A 16,904-nucleotide genomic window follows, 5' to 3' on the forward strand; every position below is an offset into this window, starting at 1 on the left:
TCCTGCTGCCTCCTCTCCTCAAAAAGTGGCACTTATCTCTAATGTTGCGTTGCGTTGTTTTATCACATTATGTTGGTTGGCATGATTTTAGAGTCAAATAATCTTCCTGTGTACATCTTCTAGCATGACCCTCCTCCACAGAGATCTGCCTCATTTGCACAAAGAGCAGTCTTCCTTAGCACATACTCTGCCACTCACTCACCTGCGAGGTCTGCATGCACTGCACGCTCAACTCGACTGTGAAGTGGACAGGCATCTGCATATCCGGCCTCGAGTCCTAAAACCTTTCAACCATTCGCCCAATCATGATCCAAATAAAGCTAAAACCTAAACCTCAACAACTAAACAAATTAAATCCTCACAGCTCCAATTCGGGCCTCATAAACCTGCCTTGTGCTCCTGCCTACTCACATGTTTAAAGTTGACTTCTTGATATTGGAGGTATGACAAATGTTTCTATTAGACTTGGGTGCTGTTCTCTTGTAACTTTAAACTCCTGGGAGTCTGGGAAACTACCACCCAAGACAAAAGTAGAGAAAAGGTACAAGAAAATAGCACTGCTGCTCCCTGCCTGCTAACCATTTACTCACTCTCATTCTGTTTTTCTTTTGCTACTGAACTTGTGTCAAAACTATAATTTCAAGTCCCTGTAGTATTCTATCTTCAGTGCATGGTAGTTTAAACACAGCTCGACTTTCTACTGGAATAAATGATTAATAACGGCAAAAAATAATAGCTTTCGGAAGCAGATGGAACATGCAGCTTCAACAAAATATTGACTCGCAGAATTTTTCTTGTACTATTTCAGAGTATATTTATGGTTCACGACAGATAATTCTATCAGTGCCTTTTGACTTCTCTATTTTTTTTGAAATTTTCTTCAAGTAGCAATAGTGCTCTGAGTAAATTTCTCTAAAATGCCTCTTTTCAGCTTTTCACTGTGCTGTAAATGCAGTTTGTGTGTGTGGCTTTAAACTGTGTGTGTTGTCTGTGTGGGATCGTTTACTGGAACAGAGTAAGGCACAAATTGATTTAGTTTTTAGTTGGGATTTAATTAGATTTGTCTCAACGGTACAAATTGTGATTTGACCAGTTTTCATGTTTAATTCTTAAAAATCTTAGTAAGAAATACATTACAGGTAAACAAGCTTCTGTTTTAATATATTAAAAGCCCTGAAAACCTGTTTTCTCGATCGGCATCTTAACACGAGTGATGCGGTATTACATTAAGAGCAGTTGAGCATTTTGGCAAAGACGCTGATTCAGTTTCTTGCTGAGAGCTTGTGAAGACGATTGATAACATTCTCATTAACTTGTTTATTGTGGTGGAAGACGTCTTTTAAAATATTAATAGTCCACTCCAAATGTAGTTCATTACAAAGTCCTGCATTCACAGTTTTACTTAAGTATTACTAATGAAGGTAAAGTATGTTGAGTAAAAACTATAGTACAGTGTTTCCATCTGAAATATAGTAAAGTAGCAGAAAAGTAAAATACTAAAGTTTGATTCTGTACAAAAACTGAAGAGTTGGGCTGTTTCCAGTCTTCATGCTAAGATAAGTTAACTGAGTTATGTCAGTCATCCAATCTAACTCTTGGCAAGAAAGTGATTAACTCCAGAAATGGCAAACTTTATTCAACAAACGAATTTCTGACGAGAACAGTTTTGGTTATTTCTCATGAAGTGATTTCTGTCCATCTGGTCTTAAGGGGACATGATTGAGAAGGGAAAAGGTGAACTTGCATATGGATTTAACATTTGATTCAGGTAGTTTGACAGTACTAAAACCCAATCAGATCAAGCCACAGTTCTAAGCTTTGAGTGTTACACTCTAAATAAGACCTAAAGAATAATTAAAATAAGGTTTGGGGCACTTTTAACTTTGATTGTGGCTTAGTCAATCATATATATTTAATGGTATTAAGAAATGCTATTATTTGAATCTAGGTTTTCAGGCGCTTTAAAAAGTGAAAAAGTGATCCTAGTGGTGAAAGTTACATAGTTTTAAAATCTAAAATGCATGAGGAAGAAACAGTTTTAACAAATGAAATTTATTTTGAACACAAATTCATACTTGCATTAATTATGGAGGAAGATTAGGACCACTGAAAAAATGTTTGTTCTGACTTTATTCTCAGAATTCTGACTTTAAAGCTGACTTGTCAAAATTCTGAGATTAGTAGTAATTATGAAAAGGTGATTATGGGCCACTGTATAAAAAAAAAAAAAAAAAAAAAAAAAAAAAAAAAAAAAGGAAAAAGTCCTAACTTTAAAATCAGAATTGTGATATCAATTTCAGAATTCTGTCTTTAAAACTCCAAATTGTCTTGTTTAAATGTAATATTTAAAGTCAGAGTTCTTAGATTATTAGTAATTATGAAAGACAATTAGGGGCCATTAAAAAGTTTGAGTTCTGATTTTAATTTTAGAATTCAGGAAAAAAAAAATCAGAACTCTGACTTTAAAGATGATTTATAAAACTGTTGGAATTCTGGGATTAGTAGTAAATATGGAACAGGATTACAGACCACTGTAAAAAATGTGACTTCTGATTTTAATCTCAGAATTCTGTCTTTAGAATTGGACTTTTTGTAAAAGCCATCTTTACAATTAGTAGGTGTTACAGAAGAGGATCGGGGGCAACTTTAAAAAATTAGTTCTGATTTAAATTTTTAGAATAAAAAAAATCAGATTAGTAATTATCAACTTTAATTACAGTTCTGATTTTAATATCAGAATTTTGACTTTAAACTTTAAATTTGAAAATCATGTTAAAGTCAGAATTCTGAGATTAGTAGTAATTAGGAAACAGGATTCGGGGCCACTGCAAAAAAGTTCTGATATTAATTTCAAAATTCTGACTTTTTAAAAAGGCTGAATTCTCAGATTATTAGTAAAAAGAGAGGATTATGGGCCACTGTAAAAAAAGAAAATAATAAATTAAGTTTTGACTTTAAAAGCAGAACTCCAGGTTTTTTTAAAATTTATTTTTCAGTGGCCCTAATACTCTATTAATTACTTAATGTCGAGACTTGATATTAATCGTTACCAACTGGTGTTTTTACAGTAGGTTAAACATGGGTGGAATGAAATGTAGCCTCATGGAGACACAATCTTCATTTATTTCTACACTATGCATGTTTAGCTGTAGCTCTTGTGTCTTAAGCTGTAGCGTTTTGTTATGATGTCTTGTGTATGTGTGTGAGTGTGTGTTTTGCTGGAGAGTGTTGTGTCTATGTTTCAGCAATGGTACACTGCCACCATGAACCTGCTGGGGACTTGGCTGACTGAACGCATGGATCAGCAGCTCCACGTGTACCAGCTCAAGATCCTCATCAGGATTACAAAAGTAAGACAGAAAACATCTGGCAGACTGATAAAACACCCAGAAGCCACTGGGTTGACGCTGTGCTGATGTCTCTTGGTCCTCCTTTAGAAAAAGTATCGGGACTTCCGCCTGCAGGGTGTCCTGGACTCCACCCTGAACAGCAAGATGTACGAAACGGTGCGCAACAGGCTGACCGTGGAAGAGGCCACTGCCTCAGTGAGGGAAGGAGGCATGCAGGGCATCTCCATGAAGGACAGCGATGAGGAAGATGAAGACGACGACTAGGGCTCGTGCAGACACTCCGGCCCGTACCCCCAAATCCCCTTTCACAGTTTTGACTTAAGCCTGGTTACCATGCATGTACCAACTCAGATAGCCACTCTAGGACCTCTTTGTCAGCTCGAAATGCCTATGAAGGAACTATTAACTATAAAATAGAAGATATACTGAGGAAAATTTAAATAATGTTAAAAAAATAACCATGATTGGCAGTTTAGCTGTGTCATGATAAAGATAGCACCTACCTTTGTTTCATTCATTTCTAAATTCATTTCTGTGTTACTAAGCAATATGGAAAACCATTTGTTTGACGATGTTGAGTGAGATAAATAGGTGTGTCCCTGTCCAATGCAAACCTATATGGCGCTTCTTTGTCGTAATCTACATTCATTAATGGTACATTGTCGTGATGATGAGTGTGTGGACCCTTTTCTTTGTCTCGTCTGTTTTTAAGTGAATGCCAACTGCTTCAAACTGAAAATAAACCTTTGTTTACGGCTGTTACAGATAAACTGTTGTCTACTCACTGTTATGGCGTTAACAGTAAGTCTGTACCCGCATTTTTATCATATGTCGATACTATGTGGTCTCATCTCAATTCCTAATTAGACAATGAGTGGGTATTCTAGAGATGCAATATTCTCATAGCTCCATTTTGATAACTTGGGAGATTCTATTTTTATTTCAACATTAAAAAGACCTTGAAACAGGTTCTATTTTAATTGAGTTGCACTTTTACAGAGAAAAGAGCAAAAAAATTTTTTTATTAAAAAAAAAAGTTGGTCTGTCTTTGTTCTGTAACTGTGTAGAATGAGATGTCTGGCATTTGTTTGGGTCTTGTTTTGTATATATGATATAAATATATATATAAATATAAAATGCTGTACATTGCATTCTGAGCCATCGCTGCATGCCTGTGGGTTCCCACTCTCCCCAAACGCTTTGTTTTCTGTGTGAAGTAGCTGGTCGATTCATTTTTGCTTTTGCCTTATGAAAGCTAACAGTTGTAATATGCAAGAGCTGTGGCCTCGAAATAAAAATTATTGTACATGTGCATCCTCTGGTACGTTTACTAGCTGCGTGTCCACCTGAGATTTATAAACACACTGAACTGTACATAAACTCTTTGTACACATCTTTATTCAGTGTGATTTACAAATCCCAGACGATATGTCCAGAAACACAATTAAAGGTAATCTAAAATAACGCTTTCCAAAACCCCAAACATTGCCTGAGAATCATCCTTTTTTAAGTCATTTTCCTTTTTAAAGGAAGGATGCATTATTGTGCACATCACTTTTACTGCCTTATATTCTCATAATTTGAATTACTGTACAAACCGCTGGGTAGTTTGCGTGGAATAATTATCAGATTCTAAAAGGTAATGAGTTAAACGCAGTTGAGCAAATATCTGCCTCAGAAATGTAGTGAAGAATGGCATAGACAAAAGTGGAAATACTCAAATACAAACACTAAAAATCGTACTTATTGTAGGCTACTTTAGGACAGGACTTGAGTACATGTAGCCACATTTTACATACGATGACTAAGATCAGTTTATAAATTAAGACCGATGGATTAAGTTACCATGAGTTTAATTAAAATGAGTGTCACTATGACAAGCTACAACATAATGTTGCTTACATGTCAGTGCCACTGTAATAATATGACATTCTGCATTATACTGCCACTTTTACTAATGATACTTTGAAGTGCATTTCGTTGCTGATATGTATACACAGAACTGTAACACCTAGAGTTTTTCTTTTACTGTAAGGTACTGCTACTTTAAGTATACTTCCTCCAGCACTGCTGTTTGCTGCCAGCAGGGGGCGACAGGATGCACAAGTTGGCTTCAGTCAAAACCGTTTCATTAGTGGTTTCATGCAATACAATGATGGCGCACCCAAACACAGACTTTATTCAATGTATGGCAATACAATTTACCTATTAAATAACACTATTACACTATAATATGGTATATAACAGCATCATAGGAATATGATACCATCATATAAACATATGATGGACAAAACCTGTTGATCATTTATTTTAAGTTACAAAACAGACTTAACTACCACCCTGGCTGAAATACACTGAGGCTAACATACTGGATCCCTGGACCAAAACGTGGTCTACATACCAGCATGGAGGGTGGGGGTGGGGTGCAGGTATGATTGCGATGGTGTGGATTTAGAACCGGACAGTTTGTGTAGTGGTCTTGTACATATTGCAACAGGGCCACTACACAAATCATGTTTGTATGAAAATATAAACTTCTGTGATCACAAAGGTTACAATTAAAGTCATTTGTTTCTGAAGTAAATGTGTGCAGCAGCAGCAGCAGCAGCACTAGTTTTACATGAGCATAAATATCAAACAGGACGCTGGCATTCATAGGTTTAAAAAAAACAAAAACAAACAGCGGTTGCAAAGGAACGTTTTGTTGCCAAGCTAAATGATCAGCAACCTGGACTTTTCTCCAAATGTTGGAGAGTTTTCACTAGACTTTGCAAACTCCCCTGTGGCAGAGAAGTGGGGTAAGTGGGGTTATCCATTTTTAACAGAATAAACACTATAAAGATACACAAGAACCAAATCAACAGAGAAGGATGCACTGGGTTGAAAAGGGCTTATAATTAATATCCACAAAATATTGCGGAGGCAGAATATTACCCTAAATAAAACACATTTTACAGTCCGATATTTGATCGTATTGTCAAATGTGAGGAACGTGTCATGTAGTCCGATTTTCTACTGTAAGGTGAGTTCCTGAGGCTAGAACAGAAACATGCTTAACTCGGGTTAAATTCATACATTTGACAGTGGAAATCTTCACTGCAAGGTTTAACAATTTAGATTTTAAATTCTAGTTGATTAAATAGATCTCAGGACAAGTATCACTTACATGTTGCAAACTGGAACCACATCTTTGGTTATGTATAAAGCATCAACTCCCCAAAAAGAAAATACTGCCTATAAAAAGAAGTCGCCCTATTTGGACTTGTCATATTTTATTATGTAGCAATTTTGAATCACAGTGTCTGAAATTAGGACTTTTTTGCCAGTGATCAAAAGACTTGTCAAAGTTAAAACTAATTTCTCTAGACATAAACTAAGCACATCCTTTTACTTTTAGATCAAATCGTCACCTGTGACACTAACTCTTTTACAAGGTGGCTAGTGGAGACCTGTGTAATGACGGTGTGACAAGTGGATTCACTGTAGGTTAAATATACCAACATCTAAGTGTTACTTAATCAGTTCCCTGGCAAAAACTACATTATGAAGACAAATGAGTATTCCAACAAATAGGTGGCAAGTTTTCTGATTAGTACCAATCAGGAAGAGAAGTTGGGGACATTTCCAAGGCACCTGGTATGGCTTTGCATTGATGTTTGACTAGATGCAGCTTTATGGAAATGCAGCAGAAACAGCAACCAAAGTCTTCACATAAGAAACAAACCATGCCCACCTTGTTAAGCTAAAGAGTAAAATGCAAAGAAATCCTGGAGGATCCACTGCTGCAATCTGTGAAACAACTGCAAGAAGCTGTGCTCCTTCAGGACAAATATAATTTCTAGCTTCTAGTTAAATATTGTCTTTAAGTGGGTAAAACTTGTGCAATCATCTTGGCTTTTATATTTGTACTTAATTTATAGACATTTGTTTTCTTCTATTAATCGGCTTGAGCATAACTCCTAATTACATCCACTGTGATTCAGAACAAAACATGAAAAGCTGTGTAAGGTCAATTCTTTCTGTAGGCACTGCACTTTGTCAATACAGATACCTGTTACGTGTTCCAACAGCTGAGCTGCCAGCTGCAGTTAGACAAGTTGAAGTTAGAGAAGCTGGGGAAAAAAAATACAGGAAACTAAAACACATGGAGCTGTGTAGGCAATTCTTGACCTACAAATCTCCAAAAATATGACTCTACATCTACACCAAGGCCAGTGGACAAACGCGCAAACTTATTAAAAAAAATACATAGGCTGGCTATTAAGATACATATATATAGATATATAACAAAACTATATAATATAAATCCCTGTAAAAAGCAATAAATGTTCACATTAGATGTTGCAACACACTTTAACAAAATAAGCCATAAGTACATTATACAAGACAGCAATGAGATATTTGGACATTATATGAGTATTAGGCAGGTAAAAGTCTCTTCACGTGTGATAAAAAGCTTCACGCATGTGGAGCGGAGCCTCAAAACAGTTTGGTCGAGGTGACAGTGACATAATGCTTGCTGGGTTATGCTGTGATGCTTAGTTTTGAGACACTTATTTGAAGAAGATCGCTTTAATTCATCCTGGCCTTCATGCCTCGGGTTGGTTTCACTGCGGTCCAAAGATCCCAGTTTTGTCAGACAGCCAGGATTTAACTCGCTGGATTTAGGCAGTAACACTGATAGTATAGTGCAAACTGGACAGAGCTGCTTTTTCCTCATGTCAACTTAAACTGGTGCAAACGCTCAGCAGGGTAACATTTAAGACAAAAAATAAAGGACAAAAACATAAATATCAAAAACGTTTTATCAGTATAAAAAGTAATAAGGTTATTCATTTAATCAATAGTCTGGCAAAAAAGGCCTCAGAAAGGTTCGTGGAATTTTACAAAGTAAGTGCCTGTAACAAGGTCCTCAGACGAGCGACTCCATGCTCTCTGCAGGGTCCGACTCGTCTGCAATCACCACCGCCCCGTTAGTGTCCGTGTGCATGGGGCTCAGGGCACACTCTCTGTTACTGACCAGGCTGAGCATGGCTTTGTAAAGGTACTGGTACTGCTCCTGTGCACACAAACACACAACTAGTTAACACCTGAAGATGACACACTTTAAACCTACAGTAGGAAAGATTATGAAATTCATGCATTTCCCAATATTTCTCATATTTACACTGAATCTAAAGTAAAAGGGGTCGTCTTGTAATACAAAGCACAAAACAGGAAGCAGCCAACTCTCTGTGGGGATTTTGGCTTATTATTTTGGTTTTATGGCAGCACGTTTACTGTATGGATCCACCAGTGGATACCAATATTGATAATGTGGTTATGCGGCTTGTTCTTTTTCCTTTTTGTCTGCCTCTTGGTGCCTAAAATGATTTGCTGCCGCTTTAAATGTTTCTCACTTGACGTATAAAGCAGTGTTAACATTATTCACCGGTCAGCATTTTTAGTTTTGGTCATATAAAATTATTGATCAGTGCTTCCTCGATTACTGCTGATTGTTAGAATGTTGATCCCAAATCCCTGCTATTTGTCATTTACATAAACTTACTATATCAGTGAAGACTCCCGGCCTCATGACATTGATCATCTTAGCCACCTGATAGATGTCGACGACGCCCTCGTTCTCCAGCTGCTGGGACAGCGTTGTGAGGGCACAGAACATCCCTGCTGACACCGCGCCATACCTGATAGGGAAAATCAGCTCAGGTCAACAAATGTCTGACCCTGTTAATGTTTGATCAAACCACATTTACACCACACGTGAACCGAGTTTGAAAGCACCTCCTTCATTCTGCACTAATTGCAGACCAGTTAGTTTGTACTCTGCAGATACTGTACAGCAAAATCATAAATACGAGACTGAACAGTAAACTGAAGATTACAACATAAAATATAAGCAGCTCTCTCTATACAGATGTTGATGTGATTAAATAAAAAGCGCCCAGTATAAATGAGTAGAGTGAGAGTGGCTCCAACTTGAGATGGTGCCTTAATCGACAGAAGTTTGATTGATTGTCATGACCTTCCATGATGAAATCTATTCATCGAGCTGATGTTTTCACTGTAGCGGCTGAGGTGTGGTAGGCACAGATGGCTGTAGGAAACGCATCAGCTGGGAACAACTGTGGAAGCTGTTACGGTTGCCTGGTTACTAAGAGACTTTAGAGTGCTGTTTTGTTTATGCAGGTAGTCGCCCGTAGATTCTCAGGGATACACGGAAGCACTTTGGAAAGCCAGTCCGTGGAAAGCACTCAACATTTAGTGGCTTGTTTTACACCCTAGCAGTACAAACGCTCCAATTCAGCGAGGACAAATCAAAAGCAGTATTCTTTTACATTTACTATCCAGATGCAGCCTTTGGTCTTTGTGAAGCACATTTAAAATATCCCGGACTAATTTATGACTGGATCTCAGGAGAATAAGACAAAAAACCCCTTGTTGTGCATTTTCCTTGCAAGTAGTCTGTGTTGACAGAAGGCAACATAGAATTAAAGGCAAACATACTCATCGTGCACGATGGTGGGGCCATCTCGAGTCATGGCCTCCTCCTTGATAACATTGATGAGCTCAAAGGTGCTGCTGAGGGGAGTGTCAGGGTTGGGCCATTTAGGGCACTGAAAATGTCGCACCTCCAGAACATAGTCGTCCTGTCACAGACAGGAGAAGTGTACACGGCATGATGTTAATAATGTGATGCTTATTTGGGAGTGTACACATCACAGTAATCAAACACCAAGAACGGTCAAGAACTGCTGACTTATGATGCTTTGAGTTAGAATAACCAAGCACTAAGGGGGATATTTACTAAGGCTTTGTGGCTGATTTACTGGCACCAAACAGTGAAACTGCATGTTCATATTTACTAATTGGAGCTGCAATACTGCTGTGCGGTAGAGAAAAGAAAGAAAAGCAGGCAGTGCAGGCACCGGGTCTTTTTAATCGGCCGTGTATTCAAATTAACACAGTTGTGGCTGTGCTCATTTACAACTTCAGTGTTGGTAAATATGCCGCTCAACTGAAAAATTGCAGCGCCACAGCATTTTGCACACCTGATTGTAATTTGTGACAGATTTAGTACATATCCCCCTCAGTGTGGTACATGTGACGAGGCAGGGGAGCAGGAACCTGTGTGGCCTCTAAGATGAAGTCGTGGATGATGATCTGCTCCTCGTTGGAGAGGCACAGTCTGTCCTTACTGATGAGTGTGACAGTGAAGGCGATGCAGTTCATGGCCTCTTCTCGACTCGGCCAGTAAACAAATTCATCCTCAGCCTGCACAGAAACAAAGACATGGGGGTGAATGTGTAGGTTTGTTAGACACCAGAGAAGAAGAACACATTAAACAGAGAGACAGGATTTTAGAAAAGAACGTGTGTTTCGCTGTTACTTACCAGCCCCTGGTTGTCAGGCAACATGACAATAATTTGAGCATTATGGTCCCAAATCATCCTCCAAAAATCTGTGGTGGTGTGGGGCAAAGGATGCTGGGTAATGATGAACTCATTACTCCTGTAGTAGCCCTGTGGTGACAGAGGTGAGCCGTTTTGAAAGCTCCTAGCAATCACTGTGAGACCTGGCAGACAACTGATCATTTCCCAAGAAATTATCATAAAAAAAAACTGTCAAACCTGTCAATAAACGTATTCAAAAAAAAACACAGTGACCACGGATCAAGAATCCAGACTCAATTTATCACACCGTACCATTATGTAGGATGCATTAATGTAATCTGTTCCTTTCATTCCAGGCAGAGTGGTGAGTCCGACCCTCGCTCTCTCCGCTGTAAAGAGGCAGAGAGAGATGGGGGAAAAACACTTTAAATCACAACCCAGGCCTCCATAATATTACACTGGCTGATAATACACACACTCATTACAGGTCCTCACTGTTACTATGGCAACAAGTACCTCCTTTTCCCCTGTCGGGGTGCCAGGAACACATACAAAGATTAACTTATAGGATTATGGAAACCATTTCTAATTTTGGAATATAGATAGTCTTTACAAATTTTCAGTTAGTAAATTATTAAAATGTAGAATAAAAAACGTCCTGATTCTAATTCACATTTTCTTTAATAAAAAAGTAATCAAAATGTTTTTAATGCAATTTTAGCTTCTAAAATATAACATTATTACTGAGACAGGCGCCCTATTATTTTCTATGTCACCTGTTCCTATAAACACCCCACTTACGGCCCTAAATGCAAACTGAGGCAGGTAACCCTAACCCTATACATGACCTTTCTTCTCAGCTACAAGTGTGGTCAAGTCGACAGGATACTCACATGGAACCACTGAGGAATTCCGGTTCTTCTCCTTGTTGCAGTCTTTGTGGGCGCTGAAACACTCCACAAAGCGCGTGTTACACTGTGACAGCAGCTGGTGAGAGAGAAGGAAAAAACCACCAGACAATCAGACTGCTGAAAGTCTGATAAATCAAACATGAAAAATAAGATACTGTTATTTAAAACCCATGATTCACAGCAAGTCTTTCATATTAATAATGAGTGTGTGAAGCTCAGGAGGAAGTGGGAGTAATTAGTTTGTCTCTCCTGATGTTGAAAGAGCAGGAGCCTGATGAAACATCCATCGAGCTTTGCATAAGGCGGCAGGGGTGACAGACACGGCTTTATTAAAGCCAGCTTCGGAGAGAGTCTATTCCCGTCTGGAACTGGGAAGCCACACGTTTCTAACAAGCTTCTGATCCACAGACAGCCCGGATCTCAGCTGGCGTCGCCACTGCAGACTGTGACGCCTGGTCGAACTGGACCAGTTAGAACAGAAGGTTTACTCACCCTGAACTGCTTCTCCAGGCGCGTGCGGCCTGTCGAGTTGGGCGTGAGGATGCTGTTGACGTAGCTGTGCAGCTGCCAGGAAGGCACCTCCGTCTCTCTGCTCAGGATGGCCTCCATCAGAGCATCGTGGATGAAAACATACTGCTCCTGTGAGCAAACCGAGGGTGTAGAAAGCCAAAGTGTTCACAATTACAGTAATAGAAGTAAAAGAAAATAATCATATGAACAAATATGATGCAGACATTACAACCATGAAACTGTGCAATAATCAATACATGCTCAGCTTATTACTATAACATTTTATTTCATCCAGGTTTGATCATTTTTATTTAATTTCAGCAGTTATGTGATTGGTTTGTAATTTATTGATATGGAAGCCACAGCCAGTCACAGAAATACTGTAGTGTAGAAATACTCTTAGTAATGTAGTCCAGTACAACGCCGCCTTTAACACCGACCTCAGTAGTAAGCACAACTTCACCAAAAACAAACATGTTGGGCTTCATAAACACAGATGTTAAGGCACAAGTGTTATACAGGTGTACCTAATAAAGTGGCCGGTGAGCATATGTTTAAGCTGTACTGGAACATTTCAGCCGTACAGGCGGGTGCTAGACAGATTTGTAGAAAGTTATTACACATTGTTTTGTTGATACAAGTACAGAGGGAAAACCTAAAAAGAGCCCAAAATACACAACATCACACTTCCATAAAGTGTCTATGGACAGGCCTGGGCATTTACAAGAATATAAGACACGGAGGACACAGAAATAATCTCAGTCCTCCATCGGTTGTAAAACCAAATCTATACAGTGGAACTGTAGCCTGAGGACAGCAAGTGTGGACTAACTTTGGTGTTACAGTCATCAGTATTGTGTTTGTACGGTGTGTTGCCATGAAACAGCACCAAGCGTGACCTTTACTTGAGCTGAGAGTATGAAACTGAATCACTCTCATAACTTCCTATCCCTCTTCAATCTCAGATGACCTTTTTATAAGACAAGGGATCCAGACAGTCCATACAGACAGGTGACAAATTAAAGGAAAAAATAATAAATGAGTGGTCTCTTCCAGGACGACAGTGCCCCCATCAATAGGACAAGTCACTGAACGGTTTGATGAATAGGAAAATGATGTGGATCAGATACCATGGCCTTCACAGTCACCAGATCTCAACCCAGTTGAACATCTATGGGAGATTTTGGACGGACGTGTAGTGTCTCCAACACCACCATCATCATCATCATCAAAACACCACATGAGGGACTATGGTGTAAATGGTGTTCATCCCTCCAGTAGAGTTCAGAGACTTATAGAATCAATGGCAAGGTGCACTGGAGCTGTTCTGGTGACACGTGGTGGCACTTTATTGGTTCTTCCTTTAATTTTTCACTTATCTAAGTGATAATTCAGGGCTTCTTACCTCAGTCTGGACTAGGTAGTTGCGTTGTGTGCGGATATGTTTGAGAAAATCCAGGACGCTGACTGTGCTTTTGTCCTTAATCTGTTGCAGCATGCTGTCAATGACAATGTATGTGCCTGTGCGCCCAACCCCTGCACTGAAGAGCAGAGCACAAAGCGCTATGAGCACAGTGGCAGGCCCATAGAGGGAGCTGTTAACCAAGTCAGCAAATCTAAGCATCTCATACACATAAGTAACACTCGTTTAGCCCGGGAGCTCGGTAATAATGAGCTGTACCTGCAGTGCACCAGGACGGGGCCCATGTCTGCAGTGCGAGCCGCTGATGAGCGGTTGATGAAGGTGAGCACAGGAAGGGTGTACTCTGGTACTCCCATGTCAGGCCACTGAGTATAATGATACTGGACTACAATGCGCTCATTTAGCTTCACTTTTGGATTCCCCTTCTGACCCTAAAGCATAAGAGCAGATGAGACCCTGGTGAGAACACATTTACTGTACACAGAGCCCAAGCATCAGCCACGTAACTACTTTGTGGAGATCGACATCACTAAATTAAACTGGGTTGCGCCTCGCAGCTTTGTGATTAGCTGTTCAATCGCCATGTACAGTTGGTAAAAGAAACAATACGATCAATATACAAAATAACACAACATATCTGCACCTTAAAAACAAAACATTATAGTACCATTACTGAGGTTGGCATAATTGGATATTTCTCAGAGTACACAAAAATAAATAAATCAAAGTCACATCTACAAAAGGTCGTGTGTTGAAGAGCGGGCCGAGCGTTTAAAAAGAAAAACCTCATTCAAACAAAACCAATCCCAGTGACAAAAAACAGCACGTGCCTGACTTTTTGTTACCTTTTTAACTTTAGTGTTCCTTATAAGGAAATGGCGCAGTGTGTAGCAGGCGTGCACTTTGGTGCTTTTCAACGTCACCACGATGTTTCCATACTGCTCGCTGTTCTCTGTAGGCCAGTACTGGTCACATTTCCTCTAAAGGACACAACAGACACAATGAATGACATTTTATCGGGTGTGAAACGCACACATTGCAGTCGTCTCTGCTTGATGTCGTCAGCTTGTGAAGTCAACTTACTCTGCCTTTTTCCACCAGGTTTGTAATCATGACGATGATTCCGGTGTTCTGCTCCCACACCATCCTCCAAAAGTCCTCAAATGTAGACTTGAGAGGACCCTGAGCAGCTATATAAGCTCGGGGCCGGTTGTATCCCTGAAACAAGAGACCGCTGCAGTATTGTTTACTGGTAAGATGTGATCGATATTGTATCCATTACCCACAATCCCTGATAGAGCTTATATGACTGGTTTACTGACAGATCAGTAGGTAATGAAATCCTCTCCTTCTGGCAGAAATTGTAAATATTTATACATTTGCCAATATTTTTGAAATAGATGCTGCATTTTTAAGGCGCTGTCTGTTGATTTTATAATTTTAATTCCTCAACTGATATTTTAAACAAGCAGTTGGCCAGCACAGCATTTAGCACCAATTACTTTCGCAAAACACTGGTTTCACTCAAGGCATCACCAAGCAGGAGAATTTCACAACATTTCAAACACACACAAAAAGGAAACCAAAGGAGGATATTTGCAAAACACTAAAACTGTGAATAATTTTGACAAGTTGAGAGGTTTGTAAAACTCACGTCCACATAGTTGGCATTGATGTAGTCCGAATGTTTGGCATCCTTCCCTGCCAGTGCTCGTAATTTCACCCTGCTGTGGTCATCTGAGGGAGGCATAGACATATTGGTTTGATTTATTAAAAAGGATGAAAACATTATTGGATTCGACAGCAGCAGACATCACAATCGGATTTTAAAGCAGACTCACAGGCCACAATGTTGATGTATCGGTTTTTGTGCTTATTGTCAGGATGATTGGAATGTTCCGCTGTGATTTTCAGGTCCGCTGTCGAGCGCTGGACCTCCTGCAGAGAGATGGAGAGAAAGAGATAGATTTCATTAAACAAAGAGAGAAAGTATTGGAATTACCCCCTACTTTCTAGGCAAGTTCAATTTAATCTGTTAGTGTTTCATTGAATCAACATGTTTTTAAATCGCATAACACGTTAAACTTCTCAGATTTTTTCTCCTAATACTATTGGTCTTAAGAAAAAAAAAAACCTTTCCAAACTTTCCCCCTGAATAAGGAGCTCAGAACTCCGGATGAACTGTGAAGCCGAACCTCTGACAGGGGCTCAGCGTTATCAGTCGAGGATGCTTCAGTAGAACAGATGTGTACTGCCACTGGGGCTTGAGATCAAACCTGCAGTAGTACAGGCACCTACTTTTTCTTCCTTACACCATACTGTAGCCACCCACTCCTAAAATACAATAATCATTTCCAACAACTTCATCGTGGTGCATTTGAAAATTATGCACACCAGCTTCATATTGGATGGCCCTAATTAAAAGGAATCCTCAAGGGGAAAGGCTTTCTCCTCATTCCTCCACCTGGTTACACAGAGTTGTTCAACCAGCAGACAGATCCTTCTTTAATTAACCTCTGTCTATTTTGATCTTTCTCCCTGCCTTTTCTCAAACATCTGTTCAACATTAGCAACCCTGCACACAAATACATGCATTAAAGAATCTCCAACCATTATTCAGACCTAGAGCCATTTTCAATAAACATGTGTACAGAAGACGACAAACTGGGCTTAGTATTCCATCCAAAACACAATGGGCTGTGGCCATGCCAGTGGCACGGAGAGGCTGTATTTAGGGACAGCAGGGCTTTGAACTAAATGCTAACAGCAGCATGCTAACATACGCCCAGTGATAGTGCTACAGTAACATATTGATTCTACGCAGGTATTGTTTCATAGTGTAGCATGTTATCATGCTGACATTTACTAATTAGCACTAAACTTGAGGTATAGATCATGCCAATGTTAAAGGGAGTACCACATTTCATGGCAAACAAATTAATAGTCGACACGTTTCAATTAAAACAATAAATTGAAGCGACATCAAAGACGTACCTCAAACTCATCTGAGAAACCTTGTAGGTTGTTTTTATAGAGTTCCATGATGTGTTTAACAAAGTGCTTGACGGGGATGGCCTCCATGTCGTCTGTAGGAGAAACACGGAAATGCCCATAAGCATGTGTGCGGTTCATATAATCTCAGAACATACAGCATATGTGTGCACCTATAGTACACATAGAGTATGCTGGCCATACAAAAAAGTACTTTTCGTGCAAACAGGCCATAAATGTAAGGTTTGCTGACAGTGAGCCAGTCACTCGAGTCTTTACTAGAGACAAAAGAAAAAAACAACAAAGAAAAGAGAACAGATTGTTTTAC

At 39.4% G+C, this 16,904-nt stretch overlaps 2 protein-coding genes across 15 annotated transcripts in view; one reads left to right on the top strand and one right to left on the bottom strand.

The window, feature by feature from the left end:
• The window catches only part of cadpsb (Ca2+-dependent activator protein for secretion b), a 70,312-nt gene extending 65,532 nt beyond the window's left edge, over nucleotides 1-4,780 (top strand). For 5 of the 13 annotated variants that reach the window (XM_020598152.1, XM_020598153.1, XM_020598156.1 and 2 more), the window contains 2 exons: nucleotides 3,246-3,350; nucleotides 3,438-4,778. In XM_020598152.1, coding sequence (XP_020453808.1) covers nucleotides 3,246-3,350; nucleotides 3,438-3,614 — 282 coding nt within the window. In that variant the 3' untranslated portion in view covers nucleotides 3,615-4,778. Of the gene's footprint in view, nucleotides 1-3,245; nucleotides 3,351-3,437 lie in introns of all 13 variants that reach the window. The other 8 variants (XM_020598159.1, XM_020598162.1, XM_020598155.1 and 5 more) reach the window with 4 other exon arrangements.
• Nucleotides 4,781-5,506: 726 nt separating this feature from the next.
• LOC109958951 (receptor-type tyrosine-protein phosphatase gamma-like) overlaps nucleotides 5,507-16,904 on the bottom strand; it is a 111,126-nt gene continuing 99,728 nt past the window's right edge. For both annotated transcript variants that reach the window (XM_020597947.1, XM_020597948.1), the window contains 15 exons: nucleotides 16,580-16,671; nucleotides 15,427-15,523; nucleotides 15,240-15,322; nucleotides 14,669-14,803; nucleotides 14,431-14,565; nucleotides 13,844-14,016; nucleotides 13,568-13,703; nucleotides 12,145-12,291; nucleotides 11,635-11,728; nucleotides 11,054-11,130; nucleotides 10,742-10,870; nucleotides 10,476-10,622; nucleotides 9,855-9,997; nucleotides 8,899-9,034; nucleotides 5,507-8,409 (listed from right to left, as the gene is read on the bottom strand). In XM_020597947.1, the coding sequence (XP_020453603.1) occupies nucleotides 8,263-8,409; nucleotides 8,899-9,034; nucleotides 9,855-9,997; nucleotides 10,476-10,622; nucleotides 10,742-10,870; nucleotides 11,054-11,130; nucleotides 11,635-11,728; nucleotides 12,145-12,291; nucleotides 13,568-13,703; nucleotides 13,844-14,016; nucleotides 14,431-14,565; nucleotides 14,669-14,803; nucleotides 15,240-15,322; nucleotides 15,427-15,523; nucleotides 16,580-16,671 (1,871 nt within the window). In that variant the 3' untranslated portion in view covers nucleotides 5,507-8,262. The remainder of the gene's footprint in view (nucleotides 8,410-8,898; nucleotides 9,035-9,854; nucleotides 9,998-10,475; nucleotides 10,623-10,741; nucleotides 10,871-11,053; nucleotides 11,131-11,634; nucleotides 11,729-12,144; nucleotides 12,292-13,567; nucleotides 13,704-13,843; nucleotides 14,017-14,430; nucleotides 14,566-14,668; nucleotides 14,804-15,239; nucleotides 15,323-15,426; nucleotides 15,524-16,579; nucleotides 16,672-16,904) is intronic.

The sequence above is a fragment of the Monopterus albus genome, unplaced genomic scaffold (assembly GCF_001952655.1).
Source record: "Monopterus albus unplaced genomic scaffold, M_albus_1.0 scaffold36.1, whole genome shotgun sequence".
NCBI classification, from domain to species: Eukaryota; Metazoa; Chordata; class Actinopteri; order Synbranchiformes; family Synbranchidae; genus Monopterus; species Monopterus albus.